Source organism: Tribolium castaneum, chromosome 6 (assembly GCF_031307605.1).
Source record: "Tribolium castaneum strain GA2 chromosome 6, icTriCast1.1, whole genome shotgun sequence".
Lineage (NCBI taxonomy): Eukaryota > Metazoa > Arthropoda > Insecta > Coleoptera > Tenebrionidae > Tribolium > Tribolium castaneum.
The window spans coordinates 6,114,406-6,140,565 of record NC_087399.1 but is presented as its reverse complement, the minus strand read 5'-3'; the positions used below and the strand labels follow the sequence as shown (position 1 = coordinate 6,140,565).

The window sequence follows — 26,160 nt, the reverse complement described above, 5'->3', positions numbered from 1 at the left end:
TTAAGTTTAACAAACTAGTTATTTTTTACGTTTTTAATTGCAACGCTTTAAAAAACTATAGTACATCAAGTTTGAATTAAGGATATTTGTAGTTTTTTGAAGAAAATCTAATTCTCTACAACTTTATTCGAGGCGTTTTGGAAAATACGGCACGAAGCGCAGATTTTAAATTATAAATAATTTTTTTCTCATGTTTCCTATGAAAATTTTAGTCATCATTTTTTCCTAGCCTGTGAAGAACATTCTGAGCAATATAACGCTCGAAGCGTCTTCATTTTTACTCTACCGTACTATTTTTTAGGTTCAGAAAATCATGCAATTTTGTATCTCGTTTCGTCTTCTAAGTTATAGTTCTCCGTAGTTTGAACTTTTCTAAAGTTCTACAGTCTAGGGACAAGAAACAGTCTTAGACAATTGCAATTTTTAAGGACTTGCTAAAATTGGTCTTGTCCTGTGTACCTACTGTTCTAAAAGTCTATGTTGGTATTTTCTGGATGGGGGAAATTAAACTGCACTAAACTTGTGTTGCACAAATTTTATTTATTATTGGATTTTTCTTTGTCGATTATTTTAAAATTAATTTTGCGGCCCATAAAGACAATAGTTTGTCTTAATTTGATGTAAAATATGAAAGGAAGATCGACAATATTGTTATATATATAAGTTGTGTCCTCAAACTGTGCTATCAGACCATCCGCTATCTCAACTCCTTTTTCATTGAGATCCATATAAACTTTTTCCGTAAAGGCGTTGATCCACGCTCTGTCATTATTATCTGTAATGTTGCTAAAGGGAAAGCTATAGAACTTTGTTAAAAATGTCCAATCAACACCTCCTCCAAAACCCATCTGAAATAAAAAAAAGTTTTAGGGATTCTATTTCGGTTATAAAAACCGCAGTAGTTAACACCATTCCACAAAATATTAAACAAAATAACCAGTTCGACTGTTCTACTTTAAAACTTTAAAGAAGCACAATTTTTGGAAAACGAATGAGTTTTTTTTATTTAGAGAAATCGCTATTTGTTTGAAGAGTAATCCAAGTACCATTATGCGATGTTATCAGTCATTGATTAGAGAAGGTTTCGGACACAGCAGAAGAGAAAGCAGATTTAAAAAAAAACAAAAAAATTCCAAAATGGTTATCTTCGGATTTTGGCAATAATTCAAGCACAAGAAAAATTTCTGACTAATGGTTGAGTTCGAAGGTCATTGTACTTTACTTCTGACTGTTTACCATCGAATTAGGTCATTTGGACTGCTTTTTGTTAGATTTTCTAGGTATCGGAGGAATGAGCAAAAACACAGCTCAAATCTGACACACCAAAACTTTTATTTGGAAAAACAACGTGTTTCAACCACAAAGTGGTCATCCTCAGGTGAGAATATACACTGTATACAGTGATCATATTACGGTGGAAACGCGTTGTGTTTCGAAATAAAGGTTTCATGGGTCAGACTTAAAGATGCGTTTTTGCCCATTCCTCCCATACCAAGTAAATCTAACAGAAAACAGTCCAAATGACTAATTACGATAATAAACAGTCCAAAGTGATAAAAAATGACCTTTAAACCCACTCATTGGGCAAAAATTTGTCTTGTAATTAAATTATAGCCATACTTCGAAGACGACCATTTTGGACTTTATGTGTTTTTTTTAAGCTATGCTTTCTCTTTCGCGCTGTCCTGGGCCTTCTCCAGTCTATGACTGATAACATCACTTAATAGTACTTCGATTTCTATTCAAACGACTAGCAATTTCTCTTTTCGTAGTCCTAAAATTATGCCTCTTTCAAAACTGCTTAATTGTTAGTAATTTTGGTTTTGCCGTCTCCAGGCCTAATTGCGCTTTTAGAAACTTAAACCTAAACGAATTAAAAATAAAACACATAAAAAGATGTCAGGAAAGCAAAAAATTTGCTGGTAAAAAAACTTGATTGTTAAGAACTCCATTACTACTTGATTACAATTCTTCAAATTTTAATAATGACTCGCTAATAGTCGACCATTTGTGCCAAGTTTTGTCAAAAAATTCAAATTCCTTCCTGGTGTTGCAATTTTTATGACATCGAGTATAATAAGGTTTTTAGCCCGGCGCATCCACCATTTTTTGCATTGGGACTGCGCCCGATTTTTGATAGATTTTAAGTGATTTAGGAAACTTAGTAACTTACGTATTTTGTTTTCTAAAATTTTTTAAACGCAATTATTCAGAACCAAATATTATTAAATCGTTCCGACTTATTCACATTTATGTAGTAAGTCAAACGTTTTTTGTGGACACGTTGTTAGTGTTAAATTCTAACAGTCCGTTAAAAAGTTACTACCGGTTAAAACGGAACTTACTTTTCGTAGATGGTGGATAGAATACTCCATAATAGCATATTCAAATCGAAATTTCGGCACTGAAAAAGTCGTTGGTTCAGACCTATTAAAGTGCGGCCCTTTAAAAATGTACTCAATTTCGTCTTCAAGTATCTTAAAGTCGCTGACTGTTTCCGGATAGACAAAAACCATAGAAGCTTCACTTTTTTCGAACGGTAATTCCAGAAATTTGCCAACTTTTTTGTGAAGCGGTCCGTAATTGAAATACCTCGCCATGACAGTTTTTGTGGCAGACGTGTCAGTCCAGTTGGCTTGAAAATATGAAGCCGAAAGGAGTAAGAGATGTGTTACAGCCCATTGCAGCTGATGTAGCTCATAAATCATTCTTTCCATTTTATTATTGGTGTGCTCTTGAAACCAACGTTCAATTTTTTCTGCCGGCTCATCAGAATCATCGAAAACCTCAAACTGCAAATGGAAAATGTCCTCCACTTTTTTCTGCCAAGTCGGCTGCCATTCGGTTCCGCGTAACGCAATCATCTTATGTGCCATGCGGAAACCATTCTGGCTAAGAAGCGGGACCAAGTATTCAAATCTTTCTTCAACTTCTGCATTTTTAAGGGAAAAACCAAAAAGTTCACCCAAGTTTTCTCTAGTCCCTCCGGCGCTTCCCAAGTAATAAATAGCGAAAACTATCTCAATCAAGATAGGACTTATGACATAGTAACTGTAACGGTAACCGGGATACCCCGCACGTTTCGCGGCCTTAAATTATTCCAATTAAAGTCAGTTGGTGTAATTTGGGGGAATACCTGGTACGCAACTGCGGAAAAGTGTTCATTACCCTTTTCAGCATAATCACGTCCAGACGCAAATGCGACACCAAACATTAAACAAAAGACCAAATACATTTTTTGACTGAAGGCTTCTAAGGCTGATCAAGCTATATCTACCCCGGAAAGCAATTATTGTTCCTAAATTTTCTATTGTTTGCATTAACGACTGCGTAATTGTTTCGTTTTTTATTTCATTGTTTATTGCATAAGTTTCCATTGTTTAATATTTATTATTACACTTTATTTTTCACAACACTATTTATTTCGAATCGGTCGGATCCACGACCCGTCCAGCGAACAGGATCAAGTCTTTGAATTTGATGTAGAACAGGAACGGATGGTCGGCTTTGAATTCTTTCGGAGTGACAGTTGAAACAACTCCACTTAAAGGAATTCCAACTCCTAGTTCTCGTTTTAAAATCAAACTTTCGAAACATTTTGAAAACTTACCAACGAAAGTAGCAGCCGCTGCCTCAACTCCATCCTCGTTCAAATCAATGAAAGTTTTTTGGACGACTTGGTCAATTACGAGATCGCCTTTGTCACCTGCAATGCCACTCAAGTCGGCCTCCTCGCCCTTGAAGGCTTTCTTCATCCCCAGCTATTAATAAAATATGAATGAAATTGAAGAAACGCTTTAATACTAAAAGTCAAAGCATTTTATTTTGAATTTCTCTACAAAATAGTTCTGAAAATTAAATTAGAACTTGAAACAGTTTGGTAATGCTACCAAACGTGCACTAGATGTGTTTTTTATTTTCTAAGGATTAAAAAATCAATCTGGAACTTTTTTAAGTTATTGTTCTTCAAAAAGCGTAGCTATTTTGACACTTTTTTGCTCAAGCTTCTTCTGTTGTCTCTACTACTATTCTAACATCGAACAAAGTCAATTTTGGAGTATTGGAATCTGATAAAAACAATTCAGTAAAATATTTACCTGCTTTTAACTCAATTTTTATCACTTGAATTTCTCTAATATTCTTATTTAAAAAACTAAGCAGAATCGATTAATACATGTTTAGATCAAAATTATTAGTATTAAAGTTACCTTCAAAAATGATTAAATAATGTTTTTATTTAAAAAAAAAAACATTAATTACTTCAAAATTTCAAAACATGTCTAATGAAAACAAAATATTTAATTTAGTAAAATGCAAAAAAATATTTTTAGATATATTTTTTAAGGCTTGGAGTTTCTGTTTAGGCAGAACACCCTCTATAATTTTTACGATTCTGGATCAACTCATAACGTTTTTTTGTATTGTACATTTTATATCAACCATCCATTCAACCATTTTGAATAAATGAAATAGCAAACCCAGTTCTAAAATTATTTTGAATTTTTCTATAAATTCAAAATAGTTTTAGAAATTAAATTAAAAATCTAAAAGAGTTTTTTGTAATGCTACCAAACGTAATGCACTGGATTTTTAAATGTCTCCTTCGTTTTCTAAGATATCGATTAAAAAATCACTCTGACCTTGTTTAAGAAGTTTTTGTTTTTGATATAAACTTAGCTTTATTTTGCATTTTTTTCTGACTTTCTTCAAAGACATTTTTCTGTTTTGTGTAGTACTCAGGTTTCTACTATTACTCATCGTGAATTTTTTATATTATATTTATTATTATTATTATTATTATTATTATTATTATTATTATTATTATTATATTTTTTATTAAAGGTAGATAATTCTCTTACGCAAAATTCTCCAAGGATCCTGAAAGTGTTTTTATTTTTTACTTACGAGCGATAGTTTTTAAGATATCAGGCAATGTTTGAAGAGATGCCTAAAATTGAGTTTATACAAATCCAAACACACTCAACTTAATTTTTTTACTGAAAATTGTCTAAAGATTTTTGAAATAACTGTCAAAATTTGATTCTTCATGATAAAGATTAACTGGAGCAAGTGATGAGTGCGTTTAATTAATAATCTCTGATCATTTTTTCTCTACAAGCTTTTGGTTTTAAGATATCTGTTAAAGTTTGAGAAACTGGTCAAATTTTACTTTGATCAAAATCTTTTTTAAACATAGTATAATGCTTTTTCGCAAAGTAAAAAATTAACCAAGTCAAATGTAATTTTTTTCCGGGAAATTTTCTCAGGATTGCAAAACTGTTTTTATTTTTTATCTGCATCCAACAGTTTTGGAAATATGGTTCAAAGTGAATTTTTTCAAGACACATTAATATTAGTTGCTGTAAGTGCAAAATTTAATTCCTTTTTTTGGCATATGAAGTATTAAAGATCCACACAAATATTATCAGTTGACAATTTAACCAACGAAAAATAGTGCATACTTATATTTTCTTTCTTTAAGTTGGATGAAAACTAAATAGAGCTAAAAATATTTCAGTCGTTGAAAAGCCACCGAAACTGAAAGCAATAAGTTTTTTGAAATTTTTTACTGCACATAGACTAACTAAGAAAACAAATTCTAATAATCTTATGTAAAGTAATAGCCTTCAAGTACACAGAATAAATCAAAAAGAAAATCTTTAGTTCGATGAAAAAATTAGCTAACATTTTGGTGAACAACGAATCTCACGTCAAAACTTAATTTGCAAGCTAAGTTTTATTTTATTACTTTTTTGGCTAAATTTCTTGAATGATTGACTTTCTGTCTCAAGAATGTATTCAATATGGGTTAAATAAATAAAACGGCTAAATTTAGGTAGGTACAGTCACGATGAAAAAGAATGACACCCCTGCCAACAAGTCCAACTAAGATCTTTTAAGTCATAAATTTCATCAAACAGGTTAGTTTACGAATTATCCGGTAGCCAAATGTACACACTGACCGTATCATATGTGGCTCTAGTTTTAGGGGTGCTATTCTTTTTGACCGCGACTGTACTTTTTAGCAGCAGAAAACAAAATCAGTATAAATTATCTGCTGGTAAAAGAAATAAAATTGTAAAGTATTGTAATTTTTTTCGGCACGACGTTTCACATGTTATTCAATCACAAAAATTATAACATTGTACGAATAAACATCACCACATTGTTTATTTAAAAAAAATTAAGCATATTGTTATTGATCAAAATCACTTTTGAACATAGTATAATTCTTTTTCGAAAAGTAAAAATTAACCAAGTCAAATGTAATTTTTTTCTGGAAAATTTTCTCAGGATTGCAAAACTGTTTTCATTTTTTGAAATATGGTTCAAAGTGAACTTCTTCAAGACACATTAATATTAGTTGCTGTAAGAGCAAAATTTAATTCCTTTTTTTTGGCATATGAAGTATTAAAAATCCACACAAATATTATCAGTTGACAATTTAACCAACAAAAAATAGTGCATACTTATATTTTCTTTTTTTAAATTGGATGAAAACTAAATAGAGCTAAAAATATTTCAGTCGTTGAAAAGCCACTGAAACTGAAATCAATAAGTTTTTTGAAATTTTTTACTGCACATAGACTAACTAAGAAAACAAATTCTAATAATCTTATGTAAAGTAATAGCCTTCAAGTACACACAACAAATCAAAAAGAAAATCTTTAGTTCGATGAAAAAATTAGATAACATTTTGGTGAACAACGAATCTCACCTCAAAACTGCAAGCTAAGTTTTATTTTATTACTTTTTTGGCTAAATTTCTTGAATGATTGACTTTCTGTCTCAAGAATGTACTAAATATGAGTTAAATAAATAAAACGGCTAAATTTAGGTAGGTACAGTCACGATAAAAAAGAATGACACCCCTGCCAACAAGTCCAACTAAGATCTTTTAAGTCATAAATTTCATCAAACAGGTTAGTTTACGAATTATCCAGGTAGCCAAATGTACACACTGACCGTATCATATGTAGCTCTAGTTTTAGGAGTGCAATTTTTTTGACCGCGACTGTACTTCTTAGAAGCAGAAAACAAAATGCATATTTACTTCAAAGTAAAAGCAAGACTACTTTGTTATTTGCTTTTACTTAATATCCTCATCTGTAAAATGGTATGTACCTCTTGTAGCATTTCCTTCAAAATGAATTGGCTCCGGATTTGGAATTTCGGGAGCGCCACTTTCACGTACTCTTCCGCCAGTTGTGGCAACTCAACGGTTTTCTCTAACTGATTTTCCAAAACCTCAAGCCCGTCTTTCTCATTCGGAAGCACAATAATCATCGACACATCACCCCCTTCGAACGGCAGCTCCAAAAACTTGGCCTTAAGTTCCTCACTCTCGTAGTATTTTGTCGACGACTGCAGCTTCATTGTGGCAACAGGAGCCACTTGTTTGCCATTCTTGTAAAAATCCTCCTCTTTCGTTAAAAATTTCTTAAACGGAGAGCTCCAATTGCCCTTGAAATACAAGGCATTGATCAAAATTGAGCGCGTCCTGGAATTGAGATTCTCCGGACTGATCAAATTCTGGATCTTGTGTTCAGTTTGTTCCTCCACCCATTGGTTCATGGCCTGGGCAGCTTCCTCTTTCCTCTCAAAATCGATGTTCTCCAAGCCGGCCTCAAAAACCTCACTTGCCACTTTCCGGAACTCGGGCCGCACCTCAAACCCTGGTTTGAGGTAGATCTTGTTGGCGGTTTTGAGGGTGTAGAGGGTTTGCTTGAGTTGGGGGTGGAGTGCTTTGATGGCGGCTTGGGTCGTTTCGGGGGCGGCGGGCAGGTGGAGGGCGTCGCGCATTTCCAGGGCGGTTGCGTCCTTGGCGCCCCCTTGGACCAGGGCCAGGACCGACTCGGCCGAAAAGGGGCTCACGAGGAAATTGCCAGGTGTTGTTTTTTTGATTTCCTGTGTTTCCCGCTTGTATAATCGCGGTTAAAATAGAATGGAATGACTCACTTTGTAAATTGATGTGGTAAACAAATTATTGCCTGAAGTGAATTCTTTCAAGGCCGTGTCGTCGGCCAAGGAGATGCAAATTACTGCGGCGAAGGCTGTGAGAGTCTTCATTGTTTGGATGGATCTTTGGAACTGAACGAGTTGCAAAACAGCACTTGGTTAAAAGGTGGTTACGAACAAAGCGGTTTAGCTTCAGCCTTCAACCAGGCGGAGATCAATAGTCGAAGAACAAATTTGTTTTATTTCGTGAGAAAGATTCAGCAAAGGATGATGACCTCGCTGTTTAAGGCCAAATATTGGTTTTCGATTCTGATTCGTCTCATACTTGGATTTCGATGATTTCGAATCAAGTTCATTAAAATCGGTCTGCATTTCATTTTATGGTTCGTTATTTCGACGCATTAGAAATGAAAAATGATCCGATAATTATTAAAATAAAACAGTTGGAGTTATTTTCCTTGACGATAACCACTTGAATAATTTATTAAAATGTGTTCAAAAATGCTACCATGTTCTGGAATCTAATCTGAGCTTCGAAAAATCGGTGTCTACAGTTGTTCTTGTATTTGTACAGAATCGAAGGTATTAATACTATTTTATGTACTAGAAGGTGAGTCTGCTAATTATAATTTGTATTATAGTAGTTAATTATACAAATAAAGAAAAGTTGTTCAACTGCCAACTTTTTTTTACGTGTATAATACAACGTTTTTTCTTATAGGTACATTGAGAAATTTTTGTTAAATTTTTTCACCGATAGAATAGAAAAACACTAATAAAATAACAAAATTCCAAATTCAATAAAAAAATCACCAAATGACCATTATATTCTAAAAAAATAACGAAATCAAATAATGTGCAACATTATTTTTAGTACCTCTAAGAGAAATACTATTTTATGTACTAAAAGTATCTATACTTTTCCTGTATTTCAAAAACTAAAAATCACACAGAAATCAGCGTCTGATATTAAATACTTCTTTTTTTTCTCTCAGCTTGTGTATTTTTTCAGAACTTTTCTACGGTTCTTCCTGATCAAAATAATTAATAATTAAATGATTAAATTTTTAGCAAACCTCTTGATTTTTTACGTTTCTAATTACAATGCGCTAAACAGTTGGTACAGATTTAACTTTAAACTTTTTAAAGTAATGGTGGTCTTGCTTTTCCAGGATTCTTAATTTTTGTGTAATATTTTTTTAGAAAAGCGCGTTTTCTTTAAAACTGTCTTTAGATCAAAATTATTAGTATTAAAGTTACGTTCAAAAGTGATTAAATAATGTTTTTATTAAAAAAAAACATTAGTTACTTCAAAATTTCAAAACATGTCTAATCAAAAAAAAATATTTAATTTAGTAAAATGTAAAAAAAATATTTTTAGATGTATTTTTTTAAGGCTTGGAGTTTCTGTTTAGGCAGAACATCCTCTATAATTTTTACAATTCTGGATCAACTGATGACGTTTTTTTGTATTATACATTTTAAATCAACCATCCATTCAACCATTTTAAATAAATGAAATAGCAAACCCAGTTCTAAAATTATTTTGAATTTTTCTATAAATTCAAAATAGTTTTAGAAATTAAATTAAAAATCTGAAAGAGTTTTTTGTAATGCTACCAAACGTAATGCACTGGATTTTTAAATGTCTCCTTCGTTTTCTAAGATATTGATTAAAAAAATCACTCTGACCTTGTTTAAAAAGTTTTTGTTTTTTATATAAACTTAGCTTCATTTTGCATTTTTTTCTGACTTTCTTCAAAGACATTTTTCTGTTTTGTGTAGTACTCAGGTTTTTTTTACTATTACTCATCGTGAATTTTTTATATTATATTTATTATTATTATTATTATCATTTTCATACGCAAAATTCTCCAAGGATCCTAAAAATGTTTTTATTTTTTACTTATTAAATAATGTTTTTATTTAAAAAAAAACATTAGTTACTTCAGAATTTCAAAACATGTCTAATCAAAACAAAATATTTAATTTAGTAAAATGTAAAAAAAAATATTTTTAGATGTATTTTTTAGTAAAGTAATAATGCGTAATAATAATAAAAAATAATGCTTAAATGCTGTTTTGTGCAAAAAATTATTATTAATAACCGATTAATTACTTAAAAATTCAAAGTACTTTTGGGGTTAGTGATAATTTTTATGTGGCATTCGTTTGCTTTCGAATGACAAAAAAATCATGAAATTAATTTGCATAAAACCGGAAACACATCATCGAAGTCGAAATTCTATTTATTTTCCTGGGAAGAGCCAGAGCCGGTTTACCGTCTGATTTGTTCCAAGAATGCGTAGATTGACCAATAAAAATATAGACCGTACCTCCTTCTTGTTTATCTAACGCACAAAAAATGCAAAGTGATTGCCATTTGATAGAGATGGACACACTCGACAATAAAACAGACCAATCAGAAATACTATTTTAAATATCCGCAGTAGAGTATAGAATGTTACTTCTGGGCCAGAACATTTGGCGTCTTAAAAATCAAGGCAAAATTTTACAAATTTAGCTGTTTGTCCAAAAGCAAACAACCGAATAGGGCCTAAAACCTCTCAAAAATCATGAATTTTTATCCACCCCAAAAGTTCCCAAATATGTGTAGGCCACTAAAAGTTGGGCACACGAAAAACAGGGTAGAATCCTACAAATTTACTGTTTTCCCAAAAGTAACCATCCGAAAAAATGTAAAAAACTTACAAAATGCCTTGATTTTAGACACTCCAAAAATAGCTTTTCATTTCTGGACCAAGCCAATTGGCGCATGCAAAAATCAAGTAAAATTACCTCAAAACCATTGTCAAAATGTCTAGATTTCACACACCTCAAAACAGCTTTTCATTTCTGGACCAAGCCTATTGGCGCATGGAAAAAATCAATGAAATACAACTTAAAGCGACTTAAAATCCTCGACACTCCAAGTAAAATTACTTTAAAAACCAGGAAAAACCTTTATAAATTCCCTAGTTTTTAGATACCCCAAAAATATAGCTTTTCATTTCTGGACCAAGCCAATTGGCGCATGGCAAAGGTGTTAAAAATGATTACCAAATAAATTTTGCATACCCCAACTGTATTCAACTATTATACGCACATAAAAAAGATACACCTAATTGTTCGAAGTCTACTAAAATATCTGAACACTCCATTATGGATTTTCATTTAGAGATCGCTATTAAAACTTTAATGTTATCGTAAACATGTTCGGTTTGTGTCTTAATTATCAAATTCAACACCCCAATATTCGACTATGCCTTCATGATAATTCTTGGATTCAGAATATTTACAGAATTAATAAAAATAAGTGCAAAACATTCCCCGTTTCCATTCCGACTACAATCCGATCTATTCTTACAGCATCTCCTCTTTCACGACAGCTTATACCGTTTATAGGTATGTGTCTATCGACGAGAATCATCGGCACGACCATCAATCCTGAATTCGTCTTCGACTCATGAGCCTTTGGCGAATCAACAGGACAGACAGGTCATTGTTGTTCGATATTACTGTAAGTCATGAATAGATGGAAGAGTCCCAAAACCGAGAAATGTTTTGAGAATATTTGGCAGCACTCAGTTGCCCGTCAATCCTCGTGGGTCCTCAATCTCTATGGCCACTCGAGATCTCACCAGTTCAGATTTAAGAACAACTGCATTCTCAATAAAAAAAGCGGCGATAGGAATCGAACTCAAAACCTTGTAATTATCTGTCTCACTCTTTTCTAACTGAGCTATTTATGTCTTGTCCATTATAATTTCTAATCAGCTACAATAATACATCAAATTGCGCAATATTACGAAATTTAAAAAAAAAAGTTGGATCCGCGGGGGTTCGAACCCGAGACCCCTTGGATTGAAAGCAAATATCTTACCAACACGCCCATAATGGCTCTTGTACAGTCGTTTTCGAATGAAAGATCTTATAGTGTCTGTCCTAATTTTCTTATTTATTAAAAAATGAAATTCGTTTCGCATGCTACGCACTAGTGTACATAACAATTATTGTATCCAAATTAAATTTATTTTTTAAAGGTAAACACGCACGTAATACGCTGAATACGCTCGATCGTGCAGCGCTTAAATTTGATAACGAATAACGCATTTTGACTTCTGAGCGTTTTTATTAGAGAGTTTTTATTATACTCTAACAGAAAACGGTCGATGGTCGAGCGTTGGTATCCTTCAAAAATACGCTGATACATCGGCCTACTCGTTAAAAAAAACGGGTTTACTGTAAAAGCAATTTTTTTTCCGTTATAGAAATTGTTCTTATTCTGATTAACAATCAATACTTTTAAATTTTTAGCTGATTTTTTTGGTTTGCATATCTTAATGGAATTCTAGACACAATATTATCACAAGTTCATTCGCATCCTAATTGTTAGGATTTTACATTGGCTAAAAAAATATTATTACACCTAAGTAACGATGCCAACGTAAAATTCGTTTTTTTATAATTTGTTTTTGTAAGACAACTACTTACTAAAATTGTTTTTTTTTTGTTTTGTGATATTAAACCGTTATACATTTTTATATTTTGTAAATAATAAAGTTTAAATTGGGCCAGTTTATAAAAAGCAAAACAATATAGTTAGCGCCATCTAGAGCAGTGTGTGTCTGTCTATATACTGTTCAGAACCAACTGTGGGAACGAAATCAATAATCTTGGGTCACAAAATATGACAGGTCGTTTTTTATTACATGAAACATTGTTAATATTTTGATCATTTTTTATAATAAAGTTAGTATCATACAAAAACATTTAGACTTAAAAAATCCTGTCTAGACAACCTATATCAATAAAATTAAATACATAAAATTATCGTTTTCAATCTCATTTTATTCTAGGTAAACAAATTTCACACTTCTACCGTTCGTAAATGAGATAACACATTTTGTACAGAAACACAGTTTTTAGAAATGTATAAACATAAACAAATTCGGTACCATATATCAGCTTAGCTAACATAAACGATAATTTCAATTTTTTTTTCGTTTTGTTATAATCCGACGGAACGTCTAAAAGTTAAGTTTCATAAGGGATTTATGTGAACTAAGCTATATGATACATATCCTTTACAATTTACTAGATTTTACGATCAGCTTGTCATCAGAAATATTTGCGAAAGAGTCAACAACCTGTTCATAAGATGTTGCAAAACCACAGACAGTTACTTTTTGATGGTTCGTGTGTAGCCCAATATATATTTTGTCTTTTGTAATATTCTTTCCTTCAAAAGCTTTATAGTACTCATTGTCAAAAATTTGTTTGAGACCATTTTGTGCACTCCTCTGACCAAACTTCACTTCTATAATTATTCCTGTGCCATCCTTTCTTATTAACAGTAAGTCAAATCGATTTCTTTTATTTTCTTGACAAAATCCTTCGCACAATGTATCGAATTTGTTTACACAAAAAGCATAGAGAATACCCTTAAGTTCATCATGATTCTTTGGCTTGAAACTTCCAGAAAATAAGCTTGCAATGGAATCTGCGAACTTTTGAAATGATTCATTATTGTGACGATCTAAATCATTTATAGCCGTCCTATATTTTCTAATCATCTCGTTACTAATATTGTATTTGCTCTTAAAGTACGATGTATCATAAAACTGAGAAAGAATTTCGTCTGTTGCTTCACCATTTGGTATAACGTAAACATGCTGGTTTCGATTCCGTTCAATTATGTTGAAATATCCCCGATCCTTCATATACTGGAGGAATAAATTGGCATGTTCGTCATCGACCTCACTAGGTTGTAACATCACTTCCATCAGTATCATAACGTGTTCAGGTGTCAACTTATCCACAGGCTTCTCTACAGTAACTGTACCTTCGGTAATAATACAACTAAATTTGTCTCTAAGACCCTCAACTGCAAACAGTTTGTTCAATGGTTGAATCCCGTGGCTACTAAAATAAGATCTAGGTGCGTGCTTCTTCATATCTGGACTCTTATTAGTTTCACGTTTCTCGCGTTCACGTGCATCTTTCCAATCCTGGAGGTATTTTAAAACAGAATATGTGTTATATATCTGCAGATTTGTGCCAAGCACTTTATAGCCATTATAATAAGATAAAATGTCGTTTCCATTAAAACCCTTGAATACAGGCATCTTTAGTAAATCTGCTACTTCATCCTTGGTGAATCCATAATATTCAGAGAAACCATGATTTTCTAGGAATGGACAAATAGAAACATTGTTCGCGTACGGTGATATAGTTGTTGACAATAAAACACAGGCGTTAATCAATGCACCTAATACCTTCTCATTACCTTTTAGAACGGTACTGAGCAGTTCCCCGATATACTCAATGATCTTCTTTACGTACGCTAGTTCAATACTTTGTGATCCATGTAGCAACTTCATAAGAGGAGCGTCGAATTCTTCGATCAATATCAGCACTCTTTTATTGAACTGGATGTACAAATATTCTATCAAATTGTATAAAGAATATCGCAAATCTTCTTCATCTAACTTCAAGGTAATTGGTTGACCTTCCTTATCCAAATCACGTTTCTTACCCTTAAGAAACAAATTAAACTCTAGCTTCATATCCTCATCTAAACGACCTCTTTGGTCACCCAAATACATGTGCTTTTTATATGTTTGACACAGACTTTCTTTGAGTGTCTTAATAAACCCGTTCCAATTATGAGGCGAAATATCCTTCAAGCTAAAGAAAATTACTGGATGCTGACCACAATGTTGGTAGAAGAATTGTCTGCTGTCGCATGTTCCATTTTCCAAATCGTCGTCCATGTGCTTTGTAGGACAGGTGCAGCTGTAAATTTGCAAGTGCTTGTTTCTAATAACGGTCTTGAATAGTTTGTAATTTTTTGGTGGAGTTTTGTTTTTATCTTCGACCCATTTTCCGGCTACATTCTTTTTCAAACAGGTAACGATATTTCCTTGTTCATCCACATCTGGTTCACAGAACACCTTCAAGGTATTCATGATTACCGATTTACCAAATCGACTAGGTGCTGTGATGAGAATTTTCTTTGCCCCTGATTTTTCGTTTAGACTTCCTCGAAAAAATTTTTTTATAAATAGCGTTTTGTCAATAAACGCATTAGACGTAAGGAGAAGCTGCTCAAATTCTTCTGATTCTATAAGACAATCTTTCTGAAAATTTGAAAGAAACATTGCTAATAAAGAAATTAAGATCAACAAATTAACTTACATTGTCGTCAGAATTACTTTGCCCATTCCCTTCAAGTCCTTGGGCACCAGCTCCTAGAACCTCTACACTTCTGTTTTCGGTTGTTACATCCATCTGGTTATACAATAGGACACAATATATTAAGTTAAGACCGGGATTAACAAAATTTATAAAGAAATTTAACAACATACTAAAATTTATACAAAAGTTACATTTTCACTTATTCCGGACAGAGTTTCCAAGTCTGAAGAAATCGCCAATCTAGTTCTTTTACAAGGGGGCTGGGCCATTTATCTACAATAACAACAAGATTAACAATAAAAAATTATAATTAATCGTAATAATAATAATCAGTCAGGTGAACATGGTTTATAAATATAAGTAATTAAAATATGTAAAAAAAAATAATCTGTAATGATAAGATCCTCAAACGGATAAATCAATGCTGAAAAAAAAAATTAAGTAGCCCTTTATGATCAAACTACAGAGTGATAAACAATGACTGAATCTGTTGGTATTAAAACAATCGAAAAATATCGACTTTTGTTTGCGGCCAAGTTGTAAAATCTGGACAAACCGTAAGTCACAATATTCGGGCGTAAATGTTCAATTAGGTTATCTCACATTGGGGATTTGAAAACACGATGAAAGGGAAAAAGGTTAGAAAGTCACAAACCCTGTCAAAATGTTGTCAGTGCAGTTAAATTTGACAACAGGAAATGTATTTATTCACAAAATCAATTGGTAATTAACTGTTTTCTAACTTTTAAAAAGTTTGAAAGTGACAATTACTCACTTTCACTCCCATTCCCTGGGTACGTTTCAATCGGTCAGTAATAATAAGAAAAAGACGTCGGTAATGAGACGTAGCAGTTAGTAATGGTCATTCTTAAATTGTGCAGGCACGGGCAATATGTTTATTAAAAAACTAAACAATTGTAAATTTGATGTGAATTTGTTAAGTAATTTAATAAACGATAATATTATAATAGAGTTAGATTTTTACCTATTTTTTATTAAACTATTTATTACTTAGCAGAGGTACAAATTTCATTCAAAGTTGCAGTGCCGCCAACAGATTCAGTCATTGTTGATCACATCGAAATATCAGTAACCTCCTTATTTCTTTTTGAATGATGGAGGCAAATATTTTTTAAATAAATAAAAAAAAATGACCAATACTAAAGAGAACAAAATTGTAGCAGAATATTATACACCATTAAAAACAAGACAACCATCTGAACTCCAGCAATTCAAAAATTGTTACAAATCTTTTACTCAAGATAAAAAACTAAATATACCAAAAAATATCAATGAAGTAACTCAAATGAGAAATCGTAATTTTGCCATTGAATACCTCAATTCTACCGTAAATAAAAAACTAACAAAGACAGATTTTTGCAAATCTAAAAGTATTTCCAGAAATTCCCTCAATATGGGGCTAAATTCAGTTGGCATAAAGATTGCATGTAAAACGAGAACAAATGAGAACAAACGGGAACAATCCGGAGCAAAAGAGAACAAATCGGAACAATTGGGAACAAAAGAGAGAAAAAGCAAAACAAAAAATAAAAAAATATTCGATAATGTAGAACACAAAGCAGGTAGTCGTAAACATATAAGTTTAGATGAAGAAGCAGATGAATTAATTAGTAAATCTTTAGAAACTTTTCAGTCATAAATGGACAAACTAGTTTCATACATTCCCAACGATGAGAAAGAAAAATGGAAAAAAGATTTAAAACCTATTATTACTGAAATAGACAGATTAGAAGATGGAGCAAAAATAGTTGGTTTCAAACAAGAAGTTGTAGATAAATATATTGCAAGAAAAGCAGCTAATTTATTCCTTGAACAATTAATTATGACAGACTGTGAACTAGAATCCGCTAATAATAAAATAGATGAATTGGAATATAAATTAGACAACTACAATAATTATGATCCTAAGAAACTAGCAGAATTAAGAAACAAAACAGTAGTAATACCATCAAACATCGATGATGTAAAGAAAAGAACCCTGAAAATATTTGAAAGACATACTAAAAATATGAGAGCAATAAATGAAAAAACTCAAAAATTGTAAATTAAATGGAAAGTACTGTATTCAAGAATTTAAACATATTCAATGAAGAATATCCAAAATTCCGAAAAAAGTTTTCAAGTCTCATTCAACAAGTTAATAAATTAAAAATTATTATTTTTGTTCTTATGTTTATTATCGTAATTGTAATTATTGTTTTCTTAATTTATTACTTCAACACTAATAAAAAATAGCGATTTATTCAACAATGCCCATGAACGTACCTATGATGATACTAATACGTGTCCATGAGCTAATGTATCTGTAGAATTAGGTAAAAGGTATCTTTTATCATCTTTCCAACTTAGAGACTTTTTCTTTACTTCTTCAGTAAATATATCATGTTTATGACTCCTGATCACTTTCTGTCTATGGAAGTATTCTTTTTGATTAAACAAGCAATTTTTGTAATCTTCAAAACTTATTTCTTTCTTCAATACTGCTTTTTTGATACCTTTTAATTTTTTCGAAACAGAGGTTTCAGTTCTGTAACTGTACATTTTTGACCTTAAACCTATGCATTCTAATATCTTAATACCATTCAATTCATCTTTGAACTTCCCTATTACTTTCTTATTTTTATCCGAATATAATGGATGATCCTTTGGATAATCAGATGTATCAAAATAGTCGGGATTGTTCTTCATAAATTCATAGAAATCGGCATTTTTAATCTCATATATAAAGCTATCAGTATCTCCATAAAGAAGTTTTACGTTTTCATTGAATTCTTTTTTAATTACATTGTAATGGAAGTTATACATTAATAATTTCGATAAATCTAACACAGCTTGCCCAATATAAATTGGTTTATTAAACAATACTTTTGTTTTAAAATTGTGAACTGCTGCCAGGTGTTTGCTAAATATAGTTCTGTGTTTAAAATTAGGTTTGTTTATCGCTTTTTGTAATTTTTCTTCATCACAATATAATTTAATATTTTGTTGGTTTCTAACAGATTGCATAGACTTACCATATGGGGCATTAACCATTAATTTCCAGAAATCTTTTTCAAAATCATTTTTCGCCTTTTGTCTTTGTTCAGTATTAAATTTTACATATGGTGCTATGAAATTTGACTGAGTAAATTTTACACCTCTGTGAACCTTTGTTATTCTAATACCTAAACTTTTGTAAAGTTTTAATGTTTCGTAATGAATTATATAATTTTTCTTATCATAGAAATGACAAAGTAGTTTTTCTACTTTTCCGCCCGGTGGAATTCTATTTTCCGGAGCTAAAGGGAGATCATTGAATTTGTTATGAATGGCTAAGTCTACTGGAAATGCTAAATCGACTTCCAAAACATAACCCGTATCACTACCTGATACCAATATACCGTCGACATTTTTAATTTCATCACAAGTCAACCATTTAAAGTCTTTTTCTGGTAATTTCTGAGATAAAGCCCATCCATATAGATTATTAGCATCTATATAGATAATCTGAGTATTTTCATCTGCTTGCGAATACCTGTTACTACACTGTGAAATACCTCCTCTAATTCCCCTTTCAAAAAACAAATACATTTCATAATCAGTTAATAATTCCAACTCCACTGAAGTATATTTGAGCATACAGTCCCAAGCTAACCCCGGCGTTGTATAATACCAAACAGGATCGAGTCCATAACTCTTTTCCAAACATAAGTCTCTAAAATTTTCAAATACATCAGTTAACAGCAAAACATCTAGTTTTAAGTATAAATCATGCCATTCACCCAAATTTTTGATTTTAAAATGTTTCCATACTTTCACTGCATGTTTGAATTCTTCTTGAGAAATTCCTTCTTTTGTGAGCGAAGAATAAAATTTATCTATTGATGGAAGTTTTGTTTCAGAAAATTTCTCAAAAGAATCCATGTATTCATAAGGATATATTCCTTTTCTAATTATCTTGCTTTTTCCTTTCCTAAATAACACATCTAATTCATTATTTGAAAAGTATTTAATTATTTCTCTCAACTGACTTGATTCCAGATTAGATGACAAATTGTCTAGGCTACTTGCTAAAAATCTAAATGAATCGATAAATCTCAATTCGATATATCCATTATCATCCATTCTTAAAATTTTACTGAAAGAAATATATTTCTCTTCGTTATTAGGTATTAATTTCAATTGACTTTTATCTTCTCCTAGATTTTTTATAAACAAATGACAATCGTAAGAACTTAAATTATGAAACAAAATTGGAATAAACAATGGTTGTCTATATTTCAAATTGCATTTTCTACAAGCAGCTCCCCTATATTTTCCAGTGTAGTGATCATGATCTCTTACTTTTGGATTTTCTATAGAAAACACATTTTCACAAAGATAACAAATTTTTGTTTTTTCATATACTTCTAGTTCGATATCTTTTATGGGTTTATTTTCCTTTAATAACTTATATATTGTTCTGGTATGTTCAGTTATTCTTTTTATAAAACGTTTATCACTTTCCTCTCCTCTGTAAATTTCCAATGGGTTATCAATATTATTATAAGCACTCTTAATGTATAATCCATAACCACAGGGAACATGAAATTGTGTTTTATGAGTATATGATGATTCAGGATTTGGTTCGCATGTAGGAATAGGTTTCAAAATAGATTCAAAATCAGAATAAATGACATACGGATGTCTTAACATTCTTTGAATATTTTTAAATTTTAATACATTATCATCAGGCATGTTCGGAACACATGGTTCATTACTAAAGCACACATTTTGATGTTTCTTTAAAGCATCTTCAGTTCTAGCGGAGTAGTTTAAACATCTTCTACAGAAATATTTTTTGCTTCTATTTATTTCCAACTGATCATTTAACAATCGACTCAAATTCTTGATCCAACAATAATGATTGTTGTCTTTATTTCCAAAGTATAGTAAGTCGATATTCATTTCATAAAATCGCTTCTTATTATGATACAAAGGATAAAATATTTGTTCTTCGTAACTAAACACGGTAACATTAATTTTATTATGTGATTCAAATTTAGGTATGTCCTGGATTTTTACAGGAAAATTTATTCCTTCAAAATTTAATTCGTTTATATATTCCGGCTTATTATAATGATTCAGTCTATCTACATGTTCTTTTGCTTGATGTAAACAGGATATTACGCTGTACATAAAGCATTTGTTATCGTTGTTTTTAACATTAACGCAAGCTTTTTTATCTTTAATCCACTTGGGTAATTCTACATATGAATTTCCGCTTAAAGGTGTATATTTGTTTATATTAATGCGCAAATGATTTATATTTTTCAGAGTCCATCCAGATCCTTTTTCTTGTAGTTCATCACATCTTGATATAAATAAATCCTGTTGTTCATCCCAGTATTCCTCTAAAGCGTCTTTTTCTCTTAGTATAACATTTGGTAACTGAAATTTATGTATCATTGTGAAGTCTTCATTTTCCAGCTTCATAAACTCACATTCCATCTCTAGATTGGTTTTAATATTTTTATGGAGATTTAAAGCATTTATAATTATTTTAATAGCCTTTTCTTTTATCATATCCATGTATGTTTCCATATCTATACCTTCTTCTAGATTATTATGTTGATATGTTAATAATCTTCCCTTAAAAGCAACCTGAACTAAAATAAAATCTGGCTCTGGATTATGTCTTGCTTGATGCAACTGCATTCGACTTTCCTTAATATACTTTCCACATTCATCACATTTGATCTTTCTTACTCTTTCTTTTTTTGGTTTAGAAAATATGGCATCATCAAACGGAAATATTTCCAAGCTCTTCTTGTTTTCTCTTTTTATTTTTAATTGCTCTTCAGCATTAATAATCTCGTTTATCAATTCTGCCTTATTGTATCTTTTAATGTATCTTATACCTAAGGATTTTGCCATATTACGTAATTCGAGCAAACGACGACTATTCAAATCATGTTTTAATTTATGCAAATGTATTCGAGTTTCCTCGATATATGTTTCACACATATCACATTTTATCTTCTTTACTCTATTTTTTTTTGGTTTAGCAAATATATCGTCATCAAACTGAAATGTTTTTAGGTTCTTTTTGTTTTCTTTCTCTTTATGGAGATGCATTCGGGTGCTTTTGATATATTTTCCACATATGTCACATTTGATTTTACTAACTCTCTTTTTCCTTGGTTCAGCAAATAAATCATCATCAAATGAAAATATTTCTGAATTCGCTTCGCTCATGAGGACTCTGTCCGAAGCTTTGATAATAGCTTTTATTAAGTCTGCTTTAGTATATTTTCTAATATATTTGATGTCTAATGATTTTGCAATATTAAACAGTTCAGATAAACGAAGATTACTTAAGTTCCTTCGTTCCATTTATTATAGGAAAAAATCTAACAAACAATTTTTAGTAAATAAATAAATTCAATCCATTTTTATGCAAACTTGTTTTTATATGCCTTCTAAAATTAGTTCTAGTGTAATATCTACCACAATCACATAATAAACGAGTAGAATTAACTGCTTTTTTACATTGTTTACATGTTTTTTCATATTTATTTCTATAGTTATAAAAATCATCTGGACATTTTAATTCCAAACAAATGGAGCAAAGACTTGTCATTTATTAGAAAATTTATTCATCAAAGACTTGAAGATTAGGAAAACGAATTTTAAGAAAATCTAGTTTTGCCAAGGTTAATACGTTATTTTCATACATTTTAAATTGATTATGCATATTTTTAAATACTAATCGTTCAAAGTCATTATTTGGTTTGCTTCTCATATCGTTCAACTTTTTTTGAAACATTTGCCATGTTTCTTGGTCATCGTTATGTGAGCGATTCATTTAATTTATTACATTTTTTTCATAAGAAATTATCTATAAACAGTGCATACTAAAACACACTGTCCCTTTTTAGGTAAAATTGTGATAAGTCTCGAGATTCAAAAAAATATGTGTGGTATAGGGAGGTGATCAATTTAATGTTTATTTAATTAATTGTCAAAAAAAATAAATACTTGTAATAAAAGGGATCTAGTACAATATGCGAGGCAATATGGGACCTACGTATTATAAAAAGTCTACATAAAATAAATGAAAAGCTAGATATCAACGTAGATTCAAGAGAAAAGAGCAATTATTTTAGAATAATAATAATAATATAAATAAAGCTATTAGAAGTAATTATATGATGAAGACAAATAACGTATCGAAAGAATTTTATCATCCAAGAAAGAAGAAGCGAAAAATTGACATCAGAGGGTTTTCCCACAATATGAAAGCATGGCAAATGAATTGGAGCAATTGAAAAACGATAACCTGAAACTGAGACAGCTAGTATAAATGGGATCGTTGACCCAATAATAAAAAATAAATTAAATTATTGACATAGATAATACTGTTACTTGAAAGTTTATGATCAAGACGTATTTTTCATATTAGACAATGATAATCAACCTTTGTTTAAAGGTAAAGATTTAGCAGAAATATTGGGTTATGAAAAATCAACAAATGCTATAAGTAAAGACGTAGGTGTTGATTTTAACAGAAAATTGATAGTCGTATTTTTTGGAAATATGTTGTTTTTGCAGAAAAAGAAAAATATTAATCACAAACAATTTGCTTCAATTCATGGGATTTATTGAAGAAATAACGCGATTTTAAGAACTTTTTAAAGGACAAGGAAATCTCATACGAAGAAATAGATTATAAACATGCTAAAGCAAATTTGTATAAATATATACAAAATGATTGAAAATTTTAAAGAATTAATAATGATGTTGAATAACAATAAGGCAAAAAAAAGTTGGGAAATATTATTTTAAATTAGAAGAATTGCTAGATAAATAGGAAACTAACGTTGACATAATTATAAAATTAATGCTAATCCATTAAACCTGTTTGACTTTATAAATAAAAATAACTACTCCTATAAAATTAATTTGAGTACGTGGTTAACCGATATATGGTTTACGTTATTTAAAAGAAAAATATAATAATAACAAATGATCTTTTATGCTTTATACAATATGGAATTTCAGTGGGGGGGTGGCTATCCCCCACTGAATTTACGCGATATTAAGAAAGATTTAAAGAAAATTTTAAAAAACTATAAAATAGAATACCAAATAATAAATTATGATAAGATTAAAAATGAATTATCATATTATAAAAAATTGATAACAAAATACTCCTATATTATAAATGTTTCGCCAAATAATTTAAATAAAACAATATGGATTTTATTGAGTGTTCGTAATATTAAATCGCTAATAATAACATTAAATACAAAAACGGATCAAGAAATTAAAGAATATTATATTACTTTGGAAGAAATATTTTATTCATATCTGGAATACACTAAAAAGTTTTATTTGAATATAGGAGAATCACTCGAAAAGATAGTCAGATAAAGCAAACTGAAAAGATAATTGAAATTAAGAGAGATGGTTAAAAATATTATCAAGTTAACCAAAGATCACATAATAGTATAATAGTTTTATAGCAAAGATTCGGTAATAAACAATATAACAACATTGTGGTAAAGACATGTTTTCATTATAATTTAATCGATGATCATAATGTAAACTGATAACTAACTCATCTTTGATAACCTAAGCACAACAAGTTGTCCTTAAAAAAATCCAACTTTTAGATTACTTCAAAATTATTTTTTTTTTGGAATGCAACTAACTTTGAGTGAAATTGTGTTGTTGATAGAATAAGTAGGTACAACTTACAGTACGAGTCAGCTTTAAGAAGATATTTTCTCTGCGATACTTAAAAACCTTACGAAAACACAAATTCAGAAAAGCAATTTTGCCTACCGTACAAACAACACGTGTTACAACTTCCCAGTGATAACAGTATAATAAATATAATTATTCTAGTTATTAAGTACTACCATGTTTTGGACGCGAAAACAATGTTTTTCTTTTATGACATTGAAAAACGATTACAATATAAAAACCACGTTCGTGGGTCAGGATTCAGTTATTTGATTTACTTCAATTTTAGACACAATCGTTGAAAATGAACATAATGTCAGACGAATTGCATTTTACTTATAACATTTAATAAATAATATTGACTTACCTATTAACAACGATTAAACACCTATGATGCACCGTATGCACTGAAAATTGAAATACTGAAAATTGTTAGTTGCTGCTGCGGTGTTAACTGTCAACTGGTCAACTGTCAACGGTCAACGCAACAGACAAGTAAAAAGGCATACTGAATTATCGACCGAAACAGCGCCGCGCGCGCTCCTGGTCTAGATGGCCCCATCCATATTATCGTTTTGAATTAAACTTAAAGGTTAAACATTTTTATAATAACCTTTTTAGTATCACAATTACAAAATTATAAAAAAAAACTTCAAATTTAGTAAGTTGTGTTACAAAAACAAATTATAATTACGTAACAATAATGATATTGTTGGTTGCCTATCGTTGAATACTACAATAAGATTAAGAACAATTTCTATAACGGAAAAAAAATTGCTTTTACAGTAAACCCGTTTTTTTTAACGAGTAGGCCGATGTATCAGCGTATTTTTGAAGGATACCAACGCTCGACCATCGACCGTTTTCTGTTAGAGTATAATAAAAACTCTCTAATAAAAACGCTCAGAAGTCAAAATGCGTTATTCGTTATCAAATTTAAGCGCTGCACGATCGAGCGTATTCAGCGTATTACGTGCGTGTTTACCTTTAAAAAATAAATTTAATTTGGATACAATAATTGTTATGTACACTAGTGCGTAGCATGCGAAACGAATTTCATTTTTTAATAAATAAGAAAATTAGGACAGACACTATAAGATCTTTCATTCGAAAACGACTGTACAAGAGCCATTATGGGCGTGTTGGTAAGATATTTGCTTTCAATCCAAGGGGTCTCGGGTTCGAACCCCCGCGGATCCAACTTTTTTTTTTAAATTTCGTAATATTGCGCAATTTGATGTATTATTGTAGCTGATTAGAAATTATAATGGACAAGACATAAATAGCTCAGTTAGAAAAGAGTGAGACAGATAATTACAAGGTTTTGAGTTCGATTCCTATCGCCGCTTTTTTTATTGAGAATGCAGTTGTTCTTAAATCTGAACTGGTGAGATCTCGAGTGGCCATAGAGATTGAGGACCCACGAGGATTGACGGGCAACTGAGTGCTGCCAAATATTCTCAAAACATTTCTCGGTTTTGGGACTCTTCCATCTATTCATGACTTACAGTAATATCGAACAACAATGACCTGTCTGTCCTGTTGATTCGCCAAAGGCTCATGAGTCGAAGACGAATTCAGGATTGATGGTCGTGCCGATGATTCTCGTCGATAGACACATACCTATAAACGGTATAAGCTGTCGTGAAAGAGGAGATGCTGTAAGAATAGATCGGATTGTAGTCGGAATGGAAACGGGGAATGTTTTGCACTTATTTTTATTAATTCTGTAAATATTCTGAATCCAAGAATTATCATGAAGGCATAGTCGAATATTGGGGTGTTGAATTTGATAATTAAGACACAAACCGAACATGTTTACGATAACATTAAAGTTTTAATAGCGATCTCTAAATGAAAATCCATAATGGAGTGTTCAGATATTTTAGTAGACTTCGAACAATTAGGTGTATCTTTTTTATGTGCGTATAATAGTTGAATACAGTTGGGGTATGCAAAATTTATTTGGTAATCATTTTTAACACCTTTGCCATGCGCCAATTGGCTTGGTCCAGAAATGAAAAGCTATATTTTTGGGGTATCTAAAAACTAGGGAATTTATAAAGGTTTTTCCTGGTTTTTAAAGTAATTTTACTTGGAGTGTCGAGGATTTTAAGTCGCTTTAAGTTGTATTTCATTGATTTTTTCCATGCGCCAATAGGCTTGGTCCAGAAATGAAAAGCTGTTTTGAGGTGTGTGAAATCTAGACATTTTGACAATGGTTTTGAGGTAATTTTACTTGATTTTTGCATGCGCCAATTGGCTTGGTCC

The 26,160-nt window shown here is 31.1% G+C and overlaps 2 protein-coding genes across 5 annotated transcripts; both read right to left on the bottom strand.

The window, feature by feature from the left end:
* Positions 1–520: 520 nt before the first annotated feature.
* On the bottom strand, positions 521–8,125 carry LOC663238 (serpin peptidase inhibitor 7). Of its 3 annotated transcripts, none has more exons than XM_064357246.1 (4): positions 7,960–8,125; positions 7,126–7,908; positions 3,611–3,761; positions 521–848 (listed from the first exon to the last, which is right to left on the bottom strand). In XM_064357246.1, the coding sequence occupies exons 1-4, from the start codon at positions 8,068–8,070 to the stop codon at positions 826–828; spliced, it is 1,068 nt and encodes a 355-aa protein (XP_064213316.1). In that variant the 5' UTR covers positions 8,071–8,125; the 3' UTR covers positions 521–825. The 3 variants fall into 3 exon arrangements, with proteins under 3 accessions (XP_064213316.1, XP_015838228.1, XP_974388.1); XM_969295.5 differs by lacking the exon at positions 521–848 and adding an exon at positions 3,332–3,562 and having other exon boundaries at positions 7,960–8,123; XM_015982742.2 differs by lacking the exons at positions 3,611–3,761; positions 7,126–7,908; positions 7,960–8,125 and adding exons at positions 2,346–3,089; positions 3,137–3,364.
* On the bottom strand, positions 7,959–24,403 carry LOC135266466 (uncharacterized). Of its 2 annotated transcripts, XR_010334525.1 has the most exons (5): positions 24,257–24,403; positions 15,351–15,432; positions 15,160–15,252; positions 10,672–15,101; positions 7,959–10,615 (listed from the first exon to the last, which is right to left on the bottom strand). XR_010334525.1 is itself a non-coding variant. In XM_064357245.1 (4 exons), the coding sequence occupies exons 2-4, from the start codon at positions 15,426–15,428 to the stop codon at positions 13,047–13,049; spliced, it is 2,226 nt and encodes a 741-aa protein (XP_064213315.1). In that variant the 5' UTR covers positions 15,429–15,432; positions 24,257–24,403; the 3' UTR covers positions 7,959–13,046. The 2 variants fall into 2 exon arrangements, 1 of the variants encoding a protein (XP_064213315.1); XM_064357245.1 differs by having other exon boundaries at positions 7,959–15,101.
* Positions 24,404–26,160: the final 1,757 nt, after the last annotated feature.

Bases quoted from the DNA above. Each gene is read 5' to 3' on its own strand.
- LOC663238 (XM_969295.5), bottom strand. From the start codon at position 8,070: ATGAAGACTCTCACAGCCTTCGCCGCAGTAATTTGCATCTCCTTGGCC. The intron at 3,762-7,125 runs GTACATACCATT...TTTTATTAATAG, and splicing joins TGAAGGAAATGCTACAAGAG to CTGGGGATGAAGAAAGCCTT. The intron at 3,563-3,610 runs GTAAGTTTTCAA...AACGAGAACTAG, and splicing joins AGCGGCTGCTACTTTCGTTG to GAGTTGGAATTCCTTTAAGT.
- LOC135266466 (XM_064357245.1), bottom strand. From the start codon at position 15,428: ATGGCCCAGCCCCCTTGTAAAAGAACTAGATTGGCGATTTCTTCAGAC. The intron at 15,253-15,350 runs GTAACTTTTGTA...TTGTATAACCAG, and splicing joins TGTCCGGAATAAGTGAAAAT to ATGGATGTAACAACCGAAAA. The intron at 15,102-15,159 runs GTAAGTTAATTT...TCAAATTTTCAG, and splicing joins AAAGTAATTCTGACGACAAT to AAAGATTGTCTTATAGAATC.